Source organism: Pieris brassicae, chromosome 5, assembly GCF_905147105.1.
Source record: "Pieris brassicae chromosome 5, ilPieBrab1.1, whole genome shotgun sequence".
In the NCBI taxonomy this organism is placed as follows: Eukaryota; Metazoa; Arthropoda; class Insecta; order Lepidoptera; family Pieridae; genus Pieris; species Pieris brassicae.
Genome location: NC_059669.1, coordinates 1042061 through 1067489, shown reverse-complemented (window position 1 = coordinate 1067489; position 25429 = coordinate 1042061). Strand labels below are relative to the sequence as shown.

The following is a 25429-nucleotide window of genomic DNA, read 5'->3' as shown; positions in this document are numbered from 1 at the left end:
CGTTTTTATGTAGATATCGAACTCAAATCCCTTTCACGTGTTCTAATCCAAACCAATGTATCTACGAGAATGTGTGGAAGCTTAAGCGATAAGATAATACACTTAATAGATACAGATATAAGTGTTAAGACGTTTAGTATGGTGCAATTCTGTTTATTAGTGTCGTTTTTCGACTCCTTTGTCTTTCGTACAACAAATACCTAAGAGTATAAACTCATAATCTATATAGGGACGCTGATAGGACTGCGTTTTTCTTACCTTTGACATTGTAAAATAATACAAGTACAGTAATTTTCATTTCGAACGATTTTTAAACTGTATTTTCTAATCTAGTATATTTGAGTTACGAATCGAAACTCTTTCCACTTACGAATTGCGGAACCGGATGGATTTATATTATCCATAGACAAGACAAGACGCAACGTAATCAATTATACCTTCGCACAACTAATAGAATATCTACTATAAATGCTAAATTTGTGTAATCCTTGATAAATAACACGGGTTTTCGATTCCGACGCCTATGAACACTGACTGATTTTATAAGAAAGACTAGTTAATAAAACCTAATTTAATTTGTAGATCACACATCAACTGTTTTTAAAAATAGTCATTAAGTACAACCTTTGGAAAAACATATTCTAATAATTATTAATTTGATAATATAATATAATGTAACTAAGTACTATGTAAAATTCTACCTTTTACTTATGTAGGACAAATTTACACGCTTAATGTGTGACAGAATTTGCAAATATTATTATTATATTGGTTGTATTTATTGAATTAAAATTATTTGAGATATGAATCTTCACTTTCCTATTGCTAGGGAATAGATAGAAATTGACGCGTTTAATAGATAATTATCAGATTAATATTACATATAAAATCTGTTTACTAGAGACTTAAAACGGCTTATTAGAAATCTCTGTAACACTACAAATAACGTAGCAAAGTTAAATGAAACTACTCCAAGGGCATAATGAGATTATATTGCATAAGTGGGTTATTAAATTAAGGAGATATACACACACACACAATGAAATCCTATAGTTACACACCACTATGTTTGAGATGTGTTGTACGTGCTGGATCCCTGGCCCGACCAAGTTAAGGTCCTTACGGGCCTTAGTGTTACACAGGCGCTATGGCTGTGGAGTAGAAGATTTACAACATCAACACGACCTTGAGTAGTGAACGCAACTAAATCAGGATTAACTGAATACTTACGTATCTACTAATACTGTTCAAATGTATCCGCCGTGTTTTTGAGAAAATTAAGGCTCTAAGCTTGCTAGGGCAGGGCAGGCTAGTCTCTGTTAATTATGTTTACTTTAGTATTGCCTTCTAACAAAAAAGATTTGTTTTGTACTCTCGTTGTTAGCGTTATCCAATTTATCATTTCATATGTATGATCATATTCATACCTATGATCGTTGGCTGTATATAAAAATGAATAGGAATGTTGTCGGTCAGAAAGTATTTTTAAATTGCAGTCAATCTGCTTACGTAATATTTGAATAAACACATTTTTTTAAATTACGTTATATTTATTGGAGTCAGATGGACACTAGATACAGTGAATACGAAATGTAATCATTCTTCAAAAATCCATTTGCACGTGTAATTTTTATGTGCAACTTGCTATCTGTTAATTTTGACATCCACGCTCGTCATACAAATGTTAGTAATTAGCATTGTTGCAATATCTTTCGTCATAGATTGCTTGCTATGTTACTATTACAACTCAGTACACTAATATAAATAACATTTTTGTGTAGGCCTTGTATGTGCTTTTCTTTGTATAAAAATGATTGGAGGCCGTACTGGTGTGTCAGTAATTGTAGAAATCATTATTCTGGTCCATACAGAGTTAATACGAACATTAAGTTCGAGGGAGTTTTAAATATAGACAAAATGTTGGAATAATATCCCTCCTGCGTTGAAAAATCTTCAACTAAAATCAAATTTTCGTCGCAGTTATAAAAAACATCTTGTTACTCAACAAAAATCTCACATATTCTTATTTATAATTTTTTATTTTTATTTAGTTTACATTTTTTTACTACTACTATTATTATTATTTGTTTCTACTGAGTATTAGTATTATTAGATTCTTATCCTTTTTTGCAACTGAGGCGCAAAGCCAGAGACCACAGCAGCTAGCTGTGGTCTCTGGCAGAATGACCATCGCTATGGAAGAACTCTGCTCCTTAGCATAATGCTGAGCCAGGGCTAATTACAACCACAGCACACACGCATTACACAATTAAACATTTTTCTTTAAAAAATTGTTATCTCTCATTCTTTTTTATTTATTTTTGATTATTGTTATTTTATGTGTTTCTGTGTGTGTGTTTTGTTAGTAATAAATGTTGTCTATTTTTTATTTATAGTTTATACACGGTAGGTGGCGGTTGTGCTATCTATTTATTAAAGTTGGCCACATCATATAGATTCCTTTATCTAGTGTATGTTACAGGCTACCTAGATTACATGACAATTATAGTAAACATTTGTTACAAAAATAAAAAAAATGTGTGTGTCAGCTACGACGCACGATTTTAGTTTACTCCTTACGAACGATAATTATGATATATATCGAATAGAAAAAAAGGCTAAATGAACGCATCTGCTAAAATGATAAAGGAAACAAACATATATCTGTAATTATTCGGATTATTTATATTACTTCAATAAAGCGTATTACATATAGTATGTTACGAAACAATATAAATAATAATAATAATAATTGTGTTCAATTTATACAAATCCAATTTTAGAGAGAGAATGAGTTCAATCCTACAGATATATATGTTCGTCTCTTTCTACGTAACGCCTCAACTTTTCGTGTTACACTTGATTTTACTCCTCATAATTCAAATCGTTTCTTAAGGAGTAAACTCCAAAACTAATAAAAAATATAACACATTTTCCATTTTAGATTTTATTAGTAATCTTTGCTGAACAATGCGGATAAGGTATCAGATAGCCACTTTACAATGCATTTTTTTTAAATTATTTATGCTCTTACTAATAAATACACAGAGAGATCGATCCGAAGTTATTTTTGCAACGTCAAATAAATGTTTTATATCAGATATACATAGAAACATTATAATTATATATCTTAACCTTCGAAAGGTAGTTGTTGAACCGTACAAAAACGCGTAGACTGATTTAATAATTATTTTAGTTCAGTTGTTACACTCCTAGTGTTTGCTACACAAACGAAAACTTAATATTTTTCTCAACTTCTTATCAGTTTATGAATTCAGGAAAATTTCGAACACATCTATCAAATTTCGTGACAATGCAGATATAGTTTGCGTAGTGTAACAAAAAAACAACCTCTTGAATGAAATGACGCATTAGGACGCGATAGGGAGAAAATAAGTTTGATGTCACCTTTTAAAGTGTCTTCGCAATCTTTCGAGAAATTATTGGTTTCATATTAAAATCTTTTTTTTAAAAACATGACGTCTTTAAACAATTTTTTAGAAACAGAAATCGTTTATCCTTATTTACTCGGAAGATTCCAATGTGTTTTAGCAATTGTGATACTTTCATATCAGATATTGTCCGACTCGAAGGACCAAAATGTAAGGTTTCTGATCCAACGGGATATTTTAAATAATGTAACAATATTAAGTATACTACTCTCGTATAACATAAATAATAAATTTATGCTAAATGAGAAGCTATGCAATGCTTATAATGCTGAATAGAATACCCACGTCTGGCGATAATTTCGGACTCTATACGGGACTCGGGAAAATTTATAAAATTCGCACGCTATACGCGTAAAGAAAACGACAGTGAAAAACGAAAAAATGTACAGCCTAGCTAGCTGATATTATTATTAGAATTTCTAGTAATTTTGCCACATTAACGCCATCTAATGCCGCAAAATTGGCAATATTCCGGTGCAAACAATATCATTTCAATAAAGCACTGATTTGTCTCTGTTGCCTGACGGAGATAATAATAAAAACCAATTATCATACTGAAAAATCCATAAATAATTGGAACAGAAACAGTGAACATTGTTATCACAGACCTAATTAATATAACACTTGCACTTAATTTTAGTTTAATGTTTTTAAATTAATGTAACGAATACGTTAAAATTTATTATACCGAGTTATGTAACCTAACATTACTTAAGTTACATATATGTATATTTTAGTGAACAATTATAAGCTTCAATAAAATGTAACCAATCATACACATACAAAATGAGCTGTTTACAACACTCATAAATTGTTATTTACCATTCTCGTTTCTGAGAATGGCCAATAACATAAGTGTCACATTTAAGAACACTTCAATGAATCAAGTTTTTTGTTAATCCAGCCCCATTACCTAATTTTATCTTGTTAAGATCATGTTTTAAAATAAAAGCCACTTGTTACCCAGCTTCAAACAAAGAATTTCATTTAACAAATATTTGCCACCGACCTTAATTACCGACAATACAATTTTATTCTATTTCAATCGGTAAAAGTTCTCCGATTTGCCCGGCCCTTTGCAGGGTTTTTTTATCTTTGTTTTTAATGAGTATATTTTCTAGGTGCAAGGTTTTTCTATATAATTATCAAATGTAAACAAAATATTGTAAAAACTATTTTATAAGAGTATGGAGTGTCATGCCCCTACTTCCTCCATATGAAACTACCTATAGAAGGGACAGCTAAAGTTATTTCTTTTTAATATTTTTGACTTGTAATTTGAACTTTCTAAATTGCCTTCTTAATATAACTAATGGAAATAAATGATTTGACACTTATATTTTAAAATATGTTTTCTAATACGGCTGTAAAGTTTCGGGGAGAGTTGTCTTTTGACAGATAATTGTTGATCTTATCCACTCTACGCCCTTGACTTATGAACTGGTAGTAAATGTAAATTTACAATTAATTTTTTGAAGTTTATAAGTGAACTTGTATACCTATATGAATAAAGATATTTTGAGTTTGAGTTTGATCCATCCTTGGACACCTGTGCTTATAAGTGTGCTGCTGCCTTTTTAGAATTTTATACTAACCTAACCTGACAAGCATGCATTTGTTTCTGGGTCACCAAAATGCAACTAACGTAAAACACTGCAAAGTGAGCATATTTTGTGGCCTCGAAACATAAATGCCAGTAAATGTTATACAAGTTAGCACGTTTTATATCCGAATCACTGTGAAAACTATTGATGTTTTCATGCGATATGTAGAAAAGCCCGAACGTGTATATATTGTTTTAATATTGGATTGTTAAATATTTTACACACTACCTGTATCCAAAACAAATGAAGGGCCTGAGGGCATGAGTCAAGATGTATGACACACCGCGCCTCCGTGTAAATACATAGAGGTTTTCGCAAATCAACGACTGATAGAGACGTTGGTAAATACTAAATAGTAATTGTCTGACATCGCTGGGTTCCTACTAAAATTGCTAAACTAAATTACTAAACTTAAGATATATTTTGTATAACTAATAAATGTTAATCTTAGTAGGAAATTAAAGCCTTATTTTACAATCTGTGCTACTGTCTTTTTATTACGACAATTCGAATTCAAATTATTTTTTATGAATTAAATATTCTTAATTTGTTTTAATCCCGTTATAATGTGTCATTTATAATACAGTGTTACATCATTTGATCATAGCGGTAAACATAGTAAATATAACAGGTTAGGACACCCAAAAATCATTTGCGATAAATTATGCATCGTTTAGTTAAAAACATCACTTAAGGCGAAAACCAGGAAGCGATATATTCTCATATTATCGATAAGTACAGTCACGCACAAAAATATTTTTAGTATACGATAATGATATTACTGACAAAGTCACGTTCAATTAATTTAACGATTTGTCAACGCACGATTCCAATTATTTTCGACATCAATTAGCGTTCAATAGTTTCATGCGATTTGCTAAACTCGTGAATTTGAAGCAAACTCGTTAAGTTTCAGAAACTTACAACAAACTTAACCACGAGTTAAAAGATGTCATACAGTGAAGCGTGTGTCTCAACGTGCTTCTTTCTCGGTGCGCAATTAACGGACGTACGAACAAGGTATTTCTTGAGGAAACTGGAATGTCTTGGATTCAAAAATCAAGTCAGACACAGTGGGTGAAACGTAATTAATAATTGCATAATTATTAATTGTCCATTTAGTTACACATTTTGAGCGACTCAGTGAGGGCTGTCGCGACATAAAATCATCAAACAGATGGCGGGTCCAGGCTCCTTGAATGGAGACCTCGAACAGACCAGAACAAAAGACAAGGAGGTTGTCTCCCAGTGGATGCAGAGAGGACAAATGGTGGAGTTCTAAGTCCAGAAGGAAGGACCAAAAATAATCGGTTGATGATGAATTACGTTTTATTTTGGTTATTCGGCGTCCATGCGTCGGGTTGTCTCTCTCCCTAAAATATGGCGAGGGGGACGATGGCTGGCCATGCGTCATACTCGTGAACGGGTGCTACTTGTGGTGACTGGTGGGACTTGAATTCGTGTATGCGGTGTATGTTAGTTATTACGACTATGTATTTGCGTGTTGTTCCCACGAGAAAGTAAGTGCATGCTCCTATTTCATCATGCCTACCTATATAGGACAAATCTTTCTTTTGAATTATATTATTAATTACTTAATTAAGATGTCATGTGGAACGTGGTGTAATAGTTGCAGCTCCTAACAAAAGTCGTGTAAAACAAAAAATTGTGAATTAAAAAGAATGGCGGAGAGTTTATTGCCAGTTCTTCTCTGCCGTTCTACGCCGATTTGAGAACTGGCAGTAAATGCAAACATAGAAGCATTTAATGCAAATTTCTTTTTTTGACGTTCATAAGTGCATCTATATGAATAAATGATTTTTGACTTTGACTTATGGTTCGAAATTCATAATTATACAAAAAATAATAATTTAAATAGTTCCACTCGATTAAGAGGAGTTCAGTGGCGTACACACGTACAGAAGAATTATATATATAAAAATATGATTCATAATTGCCAACAGAATTCGATTCTCTTATCTATTCCGTAGATAAGTGCATAGTGACGCATTACTTTTGATAAACACTTTCTTGCGCAACATTACATTGATATATTCTCATACACCGAAGGCTCTCGAGGAGGTCAGCTATACTTCCGTTAAATCATTACCGGTTTCTAGTAATATCGGAAAAAATCCTAGGAAAAACGACGCAGTCGTCTCACTTGTAAGCATTTTCTCATCATTCTAAATGAATATATAGTGAAACACCATGTATCGTCCCTCAATTAAACGACGAATTCCCTAAAACATTGAACTCTTTTGGCTTTGGTTGGTTTAGCCCGTCTTCCATAAAATGATACACTCTACATAGCATTACACCCAGTCTCAATAACGACAACAATTGAGTAATAACTACTTTTTAAGTTGTTAAAATTAGTAAAAACTAGCGCAGCTTTGTGCGTTCTTATGTAGCTTTATTATCCTAGACAGCAATTGACTCGACTGTCGGCATAATGCATACGAACGTTCTAAGAAATTGGTTCATGGATTATCTATACGTTTTTCTTCTCTCCATTTAACGACACTCTATAACGCCATAAAATGCACAGTCGCTTCAGTGTCGTTATATAGAGGTAACACTGTATCGTTTAACATACAATTAACGATTCAAATGTGCGTTTCATTTTCACTTTTTAGAGTCCTAAATACGGCGAAACGGTTTGTCTTAGCTCACTTAAACAGCCATGTGAATTCCGAGGCAATCCAACTCCTAGACACAACAGGAACTAGACGCCGAAAGAGAACAAAACCCATTGAGATAATTCACCTAGTATAGTATACATATATATACATATACAAAGTGAAGTCAACATATATTAAATAGGCTAGATTGTAATTCATGCTCTTTTGTGAACTTTATTGTAGAAAAAAAAGTATTTTCACTAACTTTCATTTACATAACCATACTTGCCAAAGGCAAGCGTCCAGTTAGTTATAATTTTAAATTCAAAATATTTGTAAACGTACATGTCTATTAAACGCTTTTTTTCTGTATTGTGTTTTTAAACGTGTGTGATACTATTATTTCCAGTAATATTGGTAAAAATCTAGACTTGATGTCTAGATAGACCTTTGACGACTTTTGGAAGCTCGATTCGATTATTCAAAAGTCACCCAAATAATTCAATAGTCCAAATACATATATCATTAAAATTCATATTTTCAGAATTTTCGTTTTGAATGAAATGCCATAAATTTTCTATCCAGACAACCAAGCTGTGAAGTGAAATGTCGACACAAGGTAATAACTTCAAATGAAAATAGTAATAATAATATGCCTGAGCAGTGTGAAAAGAGAATGTACCGACTGGGATACAAAATAAAATTCTTAGCTGGTTTGGCCAAAATGAATGAGAAGCGGCAACCCTGGATGGTGAAGTCGGGTTGAGTACGTCATTCCTGGACCGCATCCAGGAGGTACTAGAGACTAGTTAAAAGTACCCATAAGCGACGAGTGTGAATGTGATAAAAGAAGATGAAGGGAGCCGAAGATCTCTGGTCCTCTACCTACCCCTTCGGGAAAAAGGCGTATTATGTTTTATTTAAAAATTTGTTCGTTCGGATTCATCGTGGCAGTTGTATATAAAACATTAGAATTTTGCAACTAATACAGCCTATTTATCTTAAGATTAGAAATCCATAAATGACAAGAATATTTTCACTTATTATCAAAGAATGTTCATTATCACCTACTTAATTCAATTATCGTGAATTTTGAGTAATAATATTATAAAATATTTGCCAAAACTGAACTGAAATTACATAAGGACATTTAATACTTCATTACTGGAGACGTTTAAGCGAAAAATATAGTATTTTTGTATAACAGGGAACAAACTGACAGAAGGCCTGGCCTTCCGTAATAATGAATAAAAATATTCAGTTGTGGAACGACGGACGTAGTGGTACAGGTGGAATCCATATTCTGCTTTGACGTCCGATGAAACTCAATAGTTATTAGTATATATTCATTAAAAAATCTTCGTTTCGTCCATATTTTACACCTGAATTAGGCATATGTTTATCGATATGATAGTTCAAGTCAAGAATCTTTTAATGAACTCAATTAAACTTTAATAAATAAAATATTAAAACAGAATAAAAGCTCATATTTATTTTAAACTTTTGAGTACGCATCGTTTGTGTGTGATGTACACAAAGTTGCAGACAAAACTGTTACGTAGTAATATTAGACCTCACTCTAATCTCATTCAAAGCTTAAGACGTATTACACTACATAAAGCTTTCGTCTGTCTCTTGTCAGCACAGCGTAATATGCCAGAAATGACTTTAGTATGAAGGGATAAAGATCATATGGAAGCATATATAACATCGTGCCTAACATTTCTATTTCTGGACCAAACCTTTACAACTTTCACTGTGCGAACTGTCTGCAATTCCCCTACGATACTAATATCATTGAAAAAAACATCAATAGTGGTCACGTAACTTGTAAGATTAATTATAAGTTACGGTTTTTGTGCCGGTGCGCCCGGCGCCGGAATGCGGAGCCGCGGGGGGCAGCTGCGGGGAGGGTAGAGCTGACTGCTGAGGTCACCTAGTGCATTGCAGTGGTGTGAATATGTATCGATGTATATGAGCAATCGTTTTGCAACACGTAGTTGTGATTTAAGGTTCGATAGCCTCCAACATGAACTATGTTGTAGTATGTACGAGCCAAGGCTGTACATTCTGCTCACTCAGCCTTTCTTTTACAATCGTGGCAATTACCTAAATCGTCGTAGTTACGACTCGCGAGTATAGCCAGACGTAGGCACTCTCTTCAACAGTTAGGTTGCGTTCATTCATTTCATAGCAATTAACATTTAATTACTTCGCATATATACCCATATATATAGAGGGTAAAAATAAAATAATCTAATATTTTTCACCCCGATGTCACAGCAAACCTTAGACAGAAGCCGTCAAACAAAGACTGTTCCAAAAATTAATACAAAATCACATACAAAGTTTAAAATTTAATTTGTTGAACAATTTAAATCCAATCACATCGATTCTGCAATGACGCACTAATAAAAGTTTTATCGAGATTTAACGTTCATCGACCTGCGAGCAGCCCTAACGAGGCCGCAGCTCGCCGGAGGGGCTCCCTCGCCCTCCACGTCGCCCCTCTCTCCCCTCTGTCGTATATAACGTATCGCGGCACGCGCGCCGCGTCTTTCGTTACGACGCAGCCGTATTGTTATGTCCTCGTGTGTTTACGATACCACGCGGATCGAATTGTGAAAGTGTCGTGTACATTTCTCATAAGTGAGAGTGAACTGAGCGCGGCCAGACTACTAAGTCTAAACAGCGGTGTGAAATCTTCTCGCATTCCTAAGAGTGGGTTCAATGGAAGCCAGGTTCGTCACCTGCCGGAGTTTCCAGCAAATCAAGCCGCCCGAAAAGAGTTTAGCCCCGCCGCCCACTGTCAAGGGGCTGCTATCTCGTTTCGGGAGTCAGGCCCAAGCGTTATTTGCACCGAAGAAACAGAAGTTTGGTTCGTCTGTAGCCATCCATAAGCTAAGGGAAACCAAGTGGTTCAAACATGACGAGCAGAACATATTGTGTGCGGTCCTCGAGTCCGGATTCGTGTTGGAAGTACGAGCGGAAGACCCACTGCCGCCAGATTCTGTGGTCTCCCCTGACTACCATATGTACGCCATTGCCATGTGGAAGAAGGGTAAAGGTACGTGAGCCGCGAATACCTTGAATTATTAAGACAGATAACATTGTGACGTTATGGCACAACTTGGCATCGTATCATAGCGGTCGTGCGCCGATAACGCGGTGCATAGACGTTTGTAAATAATCGTAGTACGCGTCAATGTGATCGCCCACTAATGAGATCAAGGCATGAATTGTTTATTTATATCCGGTGATACCAGTTTGTGATAGGGTTTTACTTTAGAAAACCGTGCTACCGCGCCTTAACTCGTTTATATAAAACTTGTTTGAACTGCATTTAATTAGCATAATCGCAATCCGCCTTGGTATTTGAAGTCGTGTCACTTTAAACTTCAATGTTAAAAAAAGGTTAAGTGTAAAATTTTTGAAAGAAAACATTTTTTTAACCGGATTAATGCTATTTGTATTATTATAAACTTAGAATTTTCCGACGTTTCGCGTGCTTTACAGCGTGCGTGGTCACGGTGACCTATTGTTTTCTTTCAATGTGTAAAAGCTACGTTAACCAAAGACAATACTATGTAAATTTTTTGTTAATAGAAAAAACAAAAAACCCGGAACAGATAGAGGTGTATACCGTCCAACAGAAGGGCGTGAGGAAACGTATTATCAAGACTACACTGAGTAACTTCTGGAAGAAGGACTCCGTCATAAGAATCAACAACGTTGATGACAAGCAGGAGACTCCGAACAGTGAGAAGGACATAAGAGCCAAGGTAATAATCCAGCGGTCGTTTCCAATTCTATCGCCCCCCCTACCAATAATCCAATCGATCAGTCATTTGTCATTCAGGGAATCGAGGCATTAAATCGCGATTATGTGTTTAGAAATCGCATTGATTGACAACTTAACTACGTAGATAAAATGACTACAAATTACATAATGTAGCAATTGAACGCGAAAACAAACACCAAAGAAAATGTATACGTGTAGCGTAGATCTAGTTTCGCGACGTCAATATAAATGCAAATCGTGTCCCAATTTCACAACAGATGCTCAACAAATTTTTCGTTTATTAGCTCTTTAAATTGTATCGACACACCAGTCCCTTATCGAATTGTCAACCGTTCAAAGGTTCTTCTTACTTCGAGATTCTTCCTGTCTAGGACAGACGTCAGAATTGGAAACCCTCTCATTTCAGATAGCCTCAACGGGCTTTCTATTTGGAAAACAGTGGACAAGCTACTAAGGAGCTTCTACTGATTGCAGCTTGACATGGCTACCAAGTCCAGGTTCGAGAGGAATTGGCATAACACGCTGCATTTCGTCCACTGGTGCCGATATGGTGAAACGCCGCAAGAAGCTCGAATGCGACAGGTAAATACATTTCACAAACAAATTTCACGCGGAAAATACTGTTTCAGTTTACCCGCCAACAATTGAAACAATTTACATATTCTATTTTGCTTTCTGTATTGTTCGAGAACTTTTTAATTTAAATTGCATGAATATCGTTCATATAAGCTGTCGTTACAATGTTATATACCACGTCCTAGAAATCATGACTGCAAAGACTCACCAGTCACGGCTTGACCTGTATCAAATCAGTGTTTTTAGTCACTTCAAAGTAGGAGAAAAGTGATTAGTTTTAATTAAAGATTGAATAGGTATTGTGCAATTTGTAAAGACAGTTTCGAAGGTCTTTCATATCATAGTCATCCATTTATTTGCTTACTTCAGTAAGCTTCAGCATGTTTCTTAGAATGCTTGTCATCGGTAACATTGAAGACTGGCGCATTGGCGATCGTGCATGGGACTTTGGGGTGAATATAAAAGATCGCACAAAGTAGTAATTCTGTTACAGATCAGCTTAACCACGTCGAAAACACCTATGATTATCATATTTTGATGGTAATCGTTGAGGCGCTTTGGACAAACAGCTGGCGACATTTTATCGGTGAGGGATTTTCTTATCAAAATTCGATTTACCGGAATTCAATGTGCCCATATTATGTTCTATCTTGTGTTGCATTTTCTTCTTAAATCATTTTAGCAGATGTGTGTGTTTGTTTACTTCAACGAGATTTATATTTCGTATTAATTATACTTAAAGATTTTCGGTTTGAATAGTTTTACGCTCCTTAGACTGCATAGGGTTGTCGTTTAGACACTACTATCAACGTAATCTAAATACAATATATGAGGACGTTTTTATCAGATTTCAGTTCAGAATATGTTAGTAGACAATTCCTTTTGTATGATTTTTGACCTTGACTTTATTGTATACATTTTAGTATAGAACACAAATTTTTAAACCATGTTCCTATATTTTACAAAGCGTTTTTTGCTTTTCTATTTTAAAATGACTCAAACGTTTTCACATTAAGACAATTATAGAATAACACGTATACGCTCGGGTAGTTTACAAATATAGAAAAATGTTTCTATATACAGATGTAGTTTTAGCTTGTGGCTTCATTTACAAGCTCAAGAAAATAGCTGTTACCATCTATAAGATGTCTAAAGCGTAAATAAAAACAGCAGTTTTTGGCATTATTCACTATATAAAACCGTTTTATTACGTGCTTAAGGATTGATTAAATGTGTTAAATCCATGTAAAATTTTCAATTGAAGGAATTATATTTAAACTGTACTACTACACAGATGACATAATACAAAAAAATTATATGAAAAATGAATACACGCGCAATCAATACAATATTTTGTATTCAAAATTTGTTTACCATAGACTAGATCTGACAAACGATTTATATATATAAAGTTTAACTAGCAACACTAATATGAAATGTCATTAAAGTGCTCAACCGTGACATCAACGACAAAAGTCAATTAATTCAAATAATTTAGGTTAATTGGGTGAGTTGGTGATTCAAAACTGGCAAGTGCTTATTTAAAATCATTTGAATCGTTTAAAATGGCGCTTATAATATACATAAAAAAATTAACTATATTTTTTCTAAATACGTATCTCGGTGTAAACACACGGGTCTATCAGAAGCCAATACGTGGTCTTTTGAAAGGGTTACGTGAGGACCAGAACAAAGCGATATCGTAACATAATAGTAGATTATACTCTTAAGATTCTTTTTTTGAATCCACAGACGACAATTGAAGTGGAGTGAAGCACCAGCATACAGTTTTATATAATTTTTAGTCTGTGTTATTACAACCACAGATTAAAAGTTGATTTTAATATATAATTTTACCCTTTCTCTTGTTACAGATAAGCGAGTCACTGAAATGGGGCAACATCGGCATGAATATGGGCGTGATGCTAGTCAGCCAGAACAGCGCGCGTCCAAAAGCAAAGTCCGTCTGATTAACGCAGGCCGGCAACGCCGGCACTTGTTACGCTTGCTTCTGGCAACCCTCGGCCGGGGAAATAGACTTTGTTTAAATTTAACGTTCTATATTCAAACATGACAATTGAAATCGAGGGTTGCAACATAAGTACAACTTTTACCGGAATCTCTCGCGTAATGTTGCTTGAATGAAGTCCAAATGTGGATGTTTCGGTTTATTCAGATCTAAATTTAAAATGTATTATTTTGCTCAAGTATTGTTATAACGACATGGGTCAGCACCAAATTTTAACAGTTAAACATTCCTGAAATTAGTCGTGTCCACGGCACGTTAGGCATGTAGACTTAACAATTATGATATTGTAGATTATCTAAGACACTTCAAATGTTAGTAGGATATAAACATTATATTATCATGTTAAAGACTGTGGTTTATCTGTGAAAATGATTATAGCCTATCCGAACTGTAAGCGGCTTACAGATTAAAAATCTCTAACATTCGAGATTTTTCTTCAATAAATGTAGCTGCTTACAGTCTAGTATTCGGTAATAGTATTGTTAAGTATTTCTACGTAATAAAGTATGAGAACGGCTGTTGTTGAGTTTTGTACTCGTTTGTTTGATGAGCTATTTATATTGAAGCATTTTATAAATAAAATAGTTAAACATAGTGTTTTCATTTGATTAACCTTGTTTAACCTTATCTGTTATAATATGTTTATTATGACTCATCACAATTTGAACAGGTATACAACAAAGGTCACCACAACATTATGTTTTAATTGTATATAATACGCTGTGCCTCGAGGTTTCACGACTTAATTCGACAAATAATTGCACTAACGTACAAACACAAACTGTTCTGCCTTATAATATTGGAGTATGCGCGTGCCAGAAGTCAAAGTAACTGATGATTAATCCACGCAATTAGGATTAAAAAATTCGTTTAATCTGAATCACATTTCACAATTCAAAAGTATTCGTCAATTTGTCACGTTTACATATTTGCAAGGTGACACGAGAGCGATAAGGACAAAACAACCGTAGCATTCGACGATATCAAAACGGAGGTAATACTTCTAATCTAAATCGCAAGATAAGGATAAAAATATACAAAAGCAATGATCATTCCAGAATGCAGAAATGCAAGTAGAATTTAAGTTATCACTGCCATCTTGTGGCAAAATATATATTTACTGCAATTGTGTGTTTGCGTATTGGCGCTACTCTAGATGGCGCTTTTGCACGTCACGGATTATTTGAAACAATTTTTTAAGAATTTTTCAAAAAACGATTGATATACCTACTGTTTTAATTGTTTTGATGTGAAACATCTATAGCCGCACGTAAACCGATTTCTGGCTATACGATGGTGTATATATATACAGTCTATATGCAGTAGTGTGTACGGTGTGGCGTACATAAAAATAATGTAATAATAGTTGTAGTGTAACTATTACCGAAGTCACTGATTAAACGAATTAAGTAGTCACGATTTGAAATAAATTCGTAAATTTTTGTATTTATTGAAAATAAATGTTTATTCAATAAATAGTCATCGATATCTGGAAAAAAATCGTAATATTTTATTTTATCATTATGACATATTTAGTTCCTATCACAATATGTTCTTTTCTGCATATTACTTTTACAAAATAATGTCGATGTTTCACATCTGCCAGGCGTCCCGTGATGGCTTTTTTTAATACATAATATTCCTATATAACTCAATGTTCACGTATTTAGTATGTTATATGTTTATGAAATTTATGGTTTACAATATTTATTTGTCAATTTCTTTTAGTAGTTTTAGTAACAATTATTCTTATTAAAAGAAAACACTTTTTACCGGCTTGAAGCTACGTATTATTATAAACTTATAATTATTTTAAATCCGGTAAAAAAGTGTTTTCTTTCATTAATTATCCTTTTTTTTAATTTTTTTTTACACACAATTCTTCCAAGACTATCAATTTTCACTATTTTTATTATTACATTCTTTTTCATTTTTTGCGTCGGAGGCATAAACTGTTGTGGTCTCTGGCAGAAAGACCAGCACTGTGCCAGGACCAATAACAACCGCAACACACACACATTACACACTTAAAATGTACTTTAAATATTCTATAATATTATATGTTATTTTTTTTGTGTGTTCCGTTAGTAATAAATGTTAAGTCTATGTCTAACAAGAGTTAGAGTAACACGCAGAAGCTATGTCGAGACTCCCGCAACTCAAAAATGTATTTGATTCTGGCATTCAGTAGTCATAATTATCTGAATCTCACCCAGTGATGGGAGGTCCGAGTACGAAAACGTTCACAATATTTTTTCATGAAAAATACAACTAAAAGTATTATAGTTCGCATAGGATATTATACCTAAACTATCAAAAACGAAAATTATCATACTCGAAGATCGTATAGACTGCTTCTAAGTCTGACAATTCAGGTCGACGCAAATTACGTAATAGAAATCAATATGACGAAAAATCACGTCGTGTACTAACAATATTGGTTTTAAGATGTCTATGGCTTTTATAGTTTCGAAGAAAATCTAATTCTCGAATAAATTTTATATAAGAAACTGCTTGCAAATCCATAAACAATATGGCGATTAAAAGAGGCGGAGAACTCATTCAACCACTGGCAGAAGTCAACATTTATATTCAATTATGTAAATAAATTCTAAATATATTTACGATATGAGAGAAAATATCATCTATCACTCACCTCCCGAAGTAATCCAAACAGCATATCAGTGGACAGCGACCTCTCGTGGGCCTCGTCCATAATCACCGCACAGTAGTTGTCCAAATCCGGTTCCCGTAAACCCTCGCGTAGTAATATACCATCCGTCATATACTTTATGACCGTGTTGGGCGATGTACAGTCTTCGAAACGTATGGCGTAGCCTACTTCCTCACCTATTTAAGGTTTTTGAGTTAATTATTAATTTATATAGGTATAATATTTATATAGGCAAATATTCGGTCCTAACATAAGAAATTGACTTTGACCTCAAATATCTTCTCTTTGGTAAGGAATTCCATTTTTTTTTACAGCTAGCTATACTAGTGCATTTGTTTTGCGAAAAGCAACCAACCAAAGCTGGTCAATCGCTCTAGGCCACTGCTGCTTCACGACAACCCTAGACCACACACTCCACAACAGATTCGTACCATACTAGAGGTGCTTCAATTGGAATGTCTAAGGCATCTAAAGTACTTCCGGACCTTGCTCTAAGACATTACTATATTTTTTCAAAATTTGGATAACTTCTTGCGAGGTAAAAAACTATCATGAGGTAATCGAAACCGCCTTCAAAGATTTTATTGATTCCCGTCCGAATTGTTATTTAAGATGGCAAAAGTGCATATATAGCAATGGTACATACTTTGTTTAATTAAATATATTTTATTTAAAAAATAATCAACTTTTTGTTAACTTGTTGTCAACTAACCTAACCTAATATATATTTTTACGAGATGTCCAGGTAAACTTCGTATTCCATATATTTGTGTCAAAAATTAATATTTTTAAAACACACCAAAGAGGTCGTATCTCATCCTACAGATATGAAACGCAACATTCTGTTTTGTATTTCTAAATACACATCAAATATTTCCCAAACGGGTTTTATTGGAATATTCAACTGCTGCTTTGAGTATTTTGTTTTCCAACTTTGAACCTTAAAGACGATAAATAGCCAAATTGGTCCAGCCATTTTGGCACTTAAGCGAGACAAACAGCAATTCATTTTTATATATGTATATTGAAATTTGTGATGTCCGAATTGTCAAGGGATATGTGTTAAGAACAAATCATCGTTTGACCGAGATAGGATCGAATTGCATCAGTAAGAGCCCTTTAAAAAAAGTAGAAGTAGCTAGAAGTGTCAAATTACTTGTTACTGGGATTTTCCACTAAAATCAGATTTTTTTCTAAACACGCAAATATTTTAATAATAAAAAAAATAAGTTTTAAGGATTTCCGAAAGTATAGTTTCTACATTCCATGCAAATACTTTGGTATTGAATCCCTTGAATGTAGAGGTAAACAATACAACCTGATGTTTTTACACGTATTTTGCAACGGTTTAATTTACTGCCCTGACTTATTGCCGTTTTTAATTTTTCACACCCCTTCATCATACAATACAAGGCAAACCCAACAGTTCCAGATTCCTCGGTCTAATCAAAACTATTTACGTAACTCAGCCATGTATCGTATACCTTCAGATTCAAACACAAATTACCATCAAATAGATATATATATAATGCGACTAAAAAATGCTTAAAAAATATTATAAAACCCTGGTATCTTTTATTAATAATGGCTTTGTTATTCATCCTTTATATTAAATATTTATTATAATGATCAATTAATCTTAGAATTTAGTATGAATTGTTATATAAAGAGGTAAAACTGTGCTTTTATGTTTATGTTTGAATGTGTATACCGTTTTTGGCTTTTGTGTATAATGTAATTGTTTGAATATTGTTTAATGAGTAGCTGTAATACATTAATAAAATAAAAATATATCTCCACAAATACTGAATTGATTTTTATGAAATTTGGACCTAGTAAGAAGCGTCTTAACGTGAGTTAGTTTGACAAACATTTATCCAATTGGATAACCAAATAGATCATACACAAATGTTATAAAATTCCAATACATTGAAACATATAAGTATGAACTTACCCAGTCTCGCGCCCATTTCATCAGCAACCCTTTTGGCGACGGACATGGCGGCCACACGACGGGGCTGCGTACAACCGATCATGCCGAGCTTACTGAACCCTTCCTCGTGAAGGTATTGGGTCAGCTGCGTCGTTTTACCACTTCCCGTTTCACCTGGAATTCACGAATATTAGCTGTTTAAACTCACATTTTGGCGTTACATCGAGTTTACCATGAGAGATATTACTTGTAATGTATGAGGGGTAAGAATTGTGATTTTTTAATTTTAGTTTTTTTTTTAATCTTATTTATTTATTATTATTTATATTAGCCATACATCAAATGATAGGGTCGGCTAAATATTAGTTTATTATTTTATTTAATTCAATTATAATATGTTCTAATATTGACCTATGTAAGGGAATATTTGCATTTCTTGGAGTAGAATTTTTAATCTTATTTATTGTAAGCCATACATCGAATGATTAGGACGGCAAAATTTTAGTTTATGATCATAATTAACTTTTGATGATAATTAAATTTTAATATAGGTTCGAATATGACTGTCAATGATAATTGGCTTGTGTAAGGGAAAATTTACATTTCTTGGAGGCTAGACCAGTGAAGGGAGTTTCTACTAAAATTCTTACATAACATTTGTTTTTAATATCAATCATAATAGTTAATTATCTTCATCTTAGAAGGAAATTAAAAAGCATTTTTATTTTATTCATTCCAATGTAAGTATATGAAAAGTTCATCTTCCCAAACATTTCGCTAACTAAAACTTAGGTCAATTGTATAATTGGTCAATGTAATCCAATTATTATATATTAATCCAATATAAATAAGTAAAGGGCAATGTTGGCCAACTTATATTAATAAGTAAAGGGCAATGTTGGCCAACTTATATTAATAAGTAAAGGGCAATGTTGGCCAACTTATATTAATAAGTAAAGGGCAGTGTTCGCCAACTTATATTAATAAGTAAAGGGCAATGTTGGCCAACTTATATTAAAAAGTAAAGGGCTATGTTGGTCAACTTATATTAATAAATAAAGGGCAGTGTTGGCCAACTTATATTAATAAGTAAATGGCAATGTTGGCCAACTTATATTAATAAGTAAAGGGCAATGTTGGCCAACTTATATTAATAAGTAAAGGGCAATGTTGGCCAACTTATATTAATAAGTAAAGGGCAATGTTGGCCAACTTATATTAATAAGTAAAGGGCAATGTTGGCCAACTTATATTAATAAGTAAAGGGCAGTGTTGGCCAACTTACATTAATAAGTAAATGGCAATGTTGGCCAACTTATATTAATAAGTAAAGGGCAATGTTGGCCAACTTATATTAATAAGTAAAGGGCAATGTTGGCCAACTTACATTAATAAGTAAAGGGCAGTGTTGGCCAACCTATATTAATAAGTAAATGGCAATGTTGGCCAACTTATATTAATAAGTAAAGGGCAATGTTGGCCAACTTATATTAATAAGTAAAGGGCAATGTTGGTTAACTTATATTAATAAGTAAAGGGCAGTGTTGGCCAACTTACATTAATAAGTAAAAGGCAATGTTGGCCAACTTATATTAATAAGTAAAGGGCAGTGTTGGCCAACTTATATTAATAAGTAAAGGGCAATGTTGGTTAACTTATATTAATAAGTAAAGGGCAGTGTTGGCCAACTTATATTAATAAGTAAAGGGCAGTGTTGGCCAACTTATATTAATATCTATATTTGACAATCTTGCCGCAGAATTTTTCCAGCTGCGATCTGTGCCTAAGCAACATGTATACCCTCATGCCAGTCTCGAGCTCCCTATTTGTGCATTTAACATTCGCTCAAACGGCGAAGCAAAACACCGAAAGGAAACCGGTCTGTCTTAGACCTTAAAAGACGGCCTGTGTCAGGCACAGAAGGATCACCTACTTGCTAATTACATTGACAAATCAAGAAATAGATACAAACATCTGAGGTCCAGACCTAAAAAGGTTGTAGCATTTTTTTTTAAATATAAGTAGGACTTACCAACAATAATAATTACGTTATTCTCTCTTATGACCTGCATCAATTCCTCTCTAACAGCGAAGACAGGAAGAAACCGCCTTTGTTCTGATATCGTTTTCTTTTTGACAAAATCTGACTTCGACTCCGGTTGTTGACCCTCTGAAAACATATAACAATAATTTATTTATTTAAACTTATATTTATATATATAATTCTACTGCACGTGTGTATTACTGAACTCCTCTTAAATGGCTGGACCGATTCGAATGAAATTTTTTGTATGCGTATAAACATATATATATAAACCTGGATAGTTTAGATTCACAAATCAGCCCGGCAGATGGTGATGCATTCGGAATATTTACACTTTTTTTTCGGGTATTTACAATCAGGCCTAAGGCGATGAGCGCATCTGTTCTGTGGTGTTGTGTCAGTCGGTATCTAGTTTATTTATCTACATAGCAAATAAACAGCTGGTATATATATAAATCATTATTAGATTTTTTTTTTGTATTTAAGACATGTGTACAGGATAATGTCAGTCGCATCCGCTTGTTATTATATAGAATATAGTATGAAAGAAAGTTGTCGTATAATCTTTATTTTAAAAAATCGAGAAAGTACTGAATTAACTTGTCACCTTTGTCCAAATGTTCGGCGTATTTATAGGCCTCCTTCGTGGGCCCATCTTCAATTTCTTCCTGCTCCTTCTGAATACCCATTATGTTACCTGAAATGATATAAAACATAGATATTTGAATATACTTAGCCCACACAGAAATTTTTGCTCCACCATAATATGAGTATCAGTCTATTGTGTTTTTACAAGTTGCAAAATTGGAGAGCAAACTACAAATTTATCTACCTTCGGGAATCGAATCTTTTTTTTTATTTGTTTTTTTTTATATTATGGCAATAGTTTTGACTTTGACAGTTTCAAGTCTTTTACGAAAAAATAATACTTTAACATCTATGCATAGCAGTGTTTCCCCACATCATGAGGCCCCAGCCCCAAGGGAAGGCAATTTGATTGTTAAGGCTTGCAATCGAATTCAGCTGGATATAACACAACGTGGAGACTTCAAAGTCATTCATTTCCCACAACTGGCAATGTCGAAAATATTTTTAATGTTACCAGACATTTTCGCTTAATTTTCTCAAACTTAAGTCAAAATACACCCGTATGCTCAAAATTCACCCAAAGTCAAAATAACTTTATTCATATAGGTAAACATGTACACTTACGAACGTCAGAAAAGTTAAAATTTTAACCAAATATAAAATCTCTGTGCAAGGATCTCACGAAATTAATTTATTATTAACGCTTTAAAGCACTTTTATTTAAAAGTTCTGTCTAGTACCTATTTTAGTTCCTTCCAATTTCCAATGTTTCTTCTGAGCTTTTCTTCTTTCCTTTTGTTCTCTAAAGGCCTTAACTAAAGCAGAACCTTTCCTCGCGTTAATCGCCATATCAGATGTCGGGTCTTTAACCTGAAATAGTATATAATTAAAAACAAAACTTAACACACAATCTCATTAACTATGAACGTAAAAAATCTATTTTTTATGAGGTATTAAAAAACAACTACTCTGAACATGGCAGGTACTTAGAGGCAATGTATGTTACATTGAGGAAAATAATATAAACTAAAATAATAGTATTTTTTTATATATGCCTACGCAACGCAGGCCTGCCACCAAATAGAATTCTTATACTGGAAATTTAATTTTAAATTCGAAATCAAGTAAAATATTTTAAAAAAATCTTACAGGTATAACTGGTTCCGGTTGTTTTGTAAACACGATGCGACCATCCAGGAATGGAGGAACAATATTGTGTACCAATAAATGTACCCGGTCCACACTTTCCTGAAACATTCAATTCAATGTTACAAAGTAAATTTAGCCATGACTAACCACTATCTATGCCTACGCAGGCATGGCCTGAGGCTGGCCATCTTTGCAGGTTATAATATGTGTAATTGTCAAAATAATTACAATGTCTATAGTACACACTGTCACACTGAAATATTATGCAAAACTTTGTGATTATTTTGATAAAAAAAATATACAATGACCAAAGTGCTTAGAAAATATTGATAAAACAAACTAATGTTAATAATTAATATCATTCAATTTAATAACATATTTATAGTTTATAAATTACAATTGATATGAGTTGAAACAAAAATAATGCAAGATTTAATAAGGTATTAAGGAAAAAATAGAATATCTGTAAAGATAGAGTTTAGTATATGGGGCGGCACATTTAAATCAAAATTTGTGAGTATTGAATGTGCACAGAGAAGTATCTTGAAAATAATGCTTTGCAAGAATACACTATATTCCACAGAAAAAAGCTACAAAGATACTCATCAGAGATCACTCAAATGTAATAAAATCTACAACTTTTGCCTCGAAGCAATTTGCAACCCAATCTGCAAGATTGTACAATAAAATAAATAAAACCCTAAATATATACCCTATGACATTTGAAGAGTGTAAAAAAACAGTAACAATGTGGCTAAAAACATTAAATTATCAACAAACTGAAGATCTAGTTGAGTAAATATGTATTAAAAAATCAATACAAATCACAATGTTCAACAACAATTATTTAATCTTACATAAGTAGTAAAAAAAAATCTATCTTTTTAATATTTTAGTTTTGTTTTTTAAGAACTTTGTTAAGTAGATTAAGTATTAAAATATAGGAAAGAGCGTTCATCCCTAACACAAGTTCTCGGACTTAAAAGGGATGTACTCAAATGTAGATTTACAATTATTTATAAAGAATTTTTTTTAATATAAGATCTGTATTTCTTTACTTATTTTAGTGTAATGTCTATGTATGTCAGTGGTTAAGGACATGACAGTTTGCGTATGGTAATGGTATTTAATTAATTAAAATTGTTAAATTAATAAGGGAATGTCTCTTAGACTATTGCTTTGTTTCTATAATTAAGGGTAAGGTTATGTCTTGTTCAGTATATGCATTAGTTTTAAGAAATAATTTATATTACTATTGTAAAAAACAAATCAGTAGCGAAACAAACTTTTTAGGTTTGGGCCTCAGAGTTTTGTATCATTATCATTTGTCAATCTAATAGGCAAGTAGGTGATCAGCCTTCTGTGCCTGACACACGCCGTCAACTTTTTGGGTCATAAGGCATTTTGGTTTCCTCACGATGTTCTCTTTCACCGTTTGAGCGCACATACATAAGAAAGAAAGTCAATTGGTGCACCGCTAGGATCGAATTTACGACCGCAGGGATGAGAGTCGCACGATGAATCCACTAGGCAAAAGTCGATGAATACTCATTGACTTTTGTAAACCAAGCCTAGTTTAAAATGTTTTTTCATCAATGTATTTTTTTTCAAATTTCTAAATGCCCTGCCTCACCGCATACTACCATGGCTACCTCTGGCTTCCTTCGGATGCCAAATGGAGTAGCCAATAGCCGCCATTTTCTGGCCAGTCAGTTCTCTCGAACCGTAATATTATCTGGTTCTTCAAAGATATCTACTACTTCCCAACTTAATCCCAACATTTAATTTTTATATTACGATCAGAATACTCTGATAACGATCGCATAAACACGGACGATTCTGAATTTCTACGATAAATCTCTGGGTATCGATATCTATCGATATATCTTGCTTGTCGGACCGTTGGCTACCGAGTGAGTGAGACGCATAATTCCCTTTTGATGTCCACACTTACCTCATCAAGATCGTTATTGATATTTATAGAATGAACAACTCCGCTTGTAAGCATTCTGTTCCTTTCCCACAGCTCGTTGTCCTTGTCTATTTGCTGCCTCGCAGCTGACACTTTTCGATTCCGGCGTTTCTCTATTTGTTCTTCCTTACGAGCTATATATTCAGCTGATGTTCCAGCAAAGGGGTCAGATTCATCAGTCTCACCTAGGTACAGAAATATGATATTAGCGTTTTCTAATCTGGTCAGTACAACTACAAAAATTGGGGGAGGCTCAGGATCGTGGAGTCCTCCATCACGTGAATGAAATTGTTTCAAGTTAGCGACACCATAGGCTTAGTGAGATGAATGAAAAATGAAAACATTCTAAATTAATTAATTGTTGAGAAACTGAGTTAATAAATGTAATTTTGTTTAACACTCTATAAAGTAGACAGTAAAAAACACAGTACAATGTAACATATTCTGTAGCTTTGTACTGCACAAGTATTCTTGATTTATTTTTAAAGTTATCGATCGATTTATTTATAAGTTATTTAATGAAAGTTATATCTTTTGATACAGAATCAGACAGACCAGTGTATATTATACATACAAATTAAACAGATTTATTACTATTTATGTAAGTTACTAGAAAGATTCAATCGCTATTTGAGTTTTATGTAATTTTTATGAATATAAGTGTATTTCTTATATTAATTATGATTTTCAAGTTACTAAATTTTTTTTCAGCAAAATCTGAAGAAAGGGAAGAAAAATGAACAAAACAGTATGTTTTGTGGACTCAGTTTCCGCATTTAGACTCTCAATAGGTCTGTTGTGCATACTGTCATAAATAAAACAGTTCAAAATGAATTATAAAAAATAATTTCCATATTACCTTCACCCATATTGTACCAAGCACGGTCTAATTTCTTTTCAGCTTCCTGCCAGTCGGGATCATCTACATCTAGACCACGCCGTGAACTGACCCATCTGAAATTAGAGGGAGATATTGTTAATA

General features: G+C 33.4%; 2 protein-coding genes across 5 annotated transcripts in view; one reads left to right on the top strand and one right to left on the bottom strand.

Moving 5' to 3' along the window:
* The window catches only part of LOC123709223 (pre-mRNA-splicing factor ATP-dependent RNA helicase PRP16), a 78887-nt gene that overhangs the window by 52040 nt on the left and 1418 nt on the right, over positions 1-25429 (bottom strand). For 2 of the 3 annotated variants that reach the window (XM_045660350.1, XM_045660351.1), the window contains exons 4-11: positions 25307-25401; positions 24430-24632; positions 22476-22574; positions 22067-22196; positions 21346-21435; positions 20727-20864; positions 18716-18868; positions 16744-16937 (exon numbers count right to left, since the gene is read on the bottom strand). In XM_045660350.1, coding sequence (XP_045516306.1) covers positions 16744-16937; positions 18716-18868; positions 20727-20864; positions 21346-21435; positions 22067-22196; positions 22476-22574; positions 24430-24632; positions 25307-25401 — 1102 coding nt within the window. Of the gene's footprint in view, positions 1-16743; positions 16938-17011; positions 17212-18715; positions 18869-20726; positions 20865-21345; positions 21436-22066; positions 22197-22475; positions 22575-24429; positions 24633-25306; positions 25402-25429 lie in introns of those variants that run through there. The other variant, XM_045660352.1, reaches the window with a different exon arrangement.
* Positions 10245-14681, top strand: LOC123709224. 2 transcript variants are annotated; one of them, XM_045660354.1, is made up of 5 exons: positions 10245-10747; positions 11287-11462; positions 11957-12064; positions 12552-12644; positions 13933-14681. In XM_045660354.1, the coding sequence occupies exons 1-4, from the start codon at positions 10411-10413 to the stop codon at positions 12594-12596; spliced, it is 666 nt and encodes a 221-aa protein (XP_045516310.1). In that variant the 5' UTR covers positions 10245-10410; the 3' UTR covers positions 12597-12644; positions 13933-14681. The 2 variants fall into 2 exon arrangements, with proteins under 2 accessions (XP_045516310.1, XP_045516309.1); XM_045660353.1 differs by lacking the exon at positions 12552-12644.

Excerpts from the sequence above, each read along its gene's own strand:
- LOC123709224 (XM_045660353.1), top strand. The coding sequence starts at position 10,411 with ATGGAAGCCAGGTTCGTCACCTGCCGGAGTTTCCAGCAAATCAAGCCG. Across the intron at positions 11,463-11,956 it reads AGAAGGACATAAGAGCCAAG|CTTGACATGGCTACCAAGTC; the intron begins GTAATAATCCAG and ends TACTGATTGCAG. Across the intron at positions 12,065-13,932 it reads AAGAAGCTCGAATGCGACAG|ATAAGCGAGTCACTGAAATG; the intron begins GTAAATACATTT and ends CTCTTGTTACAG.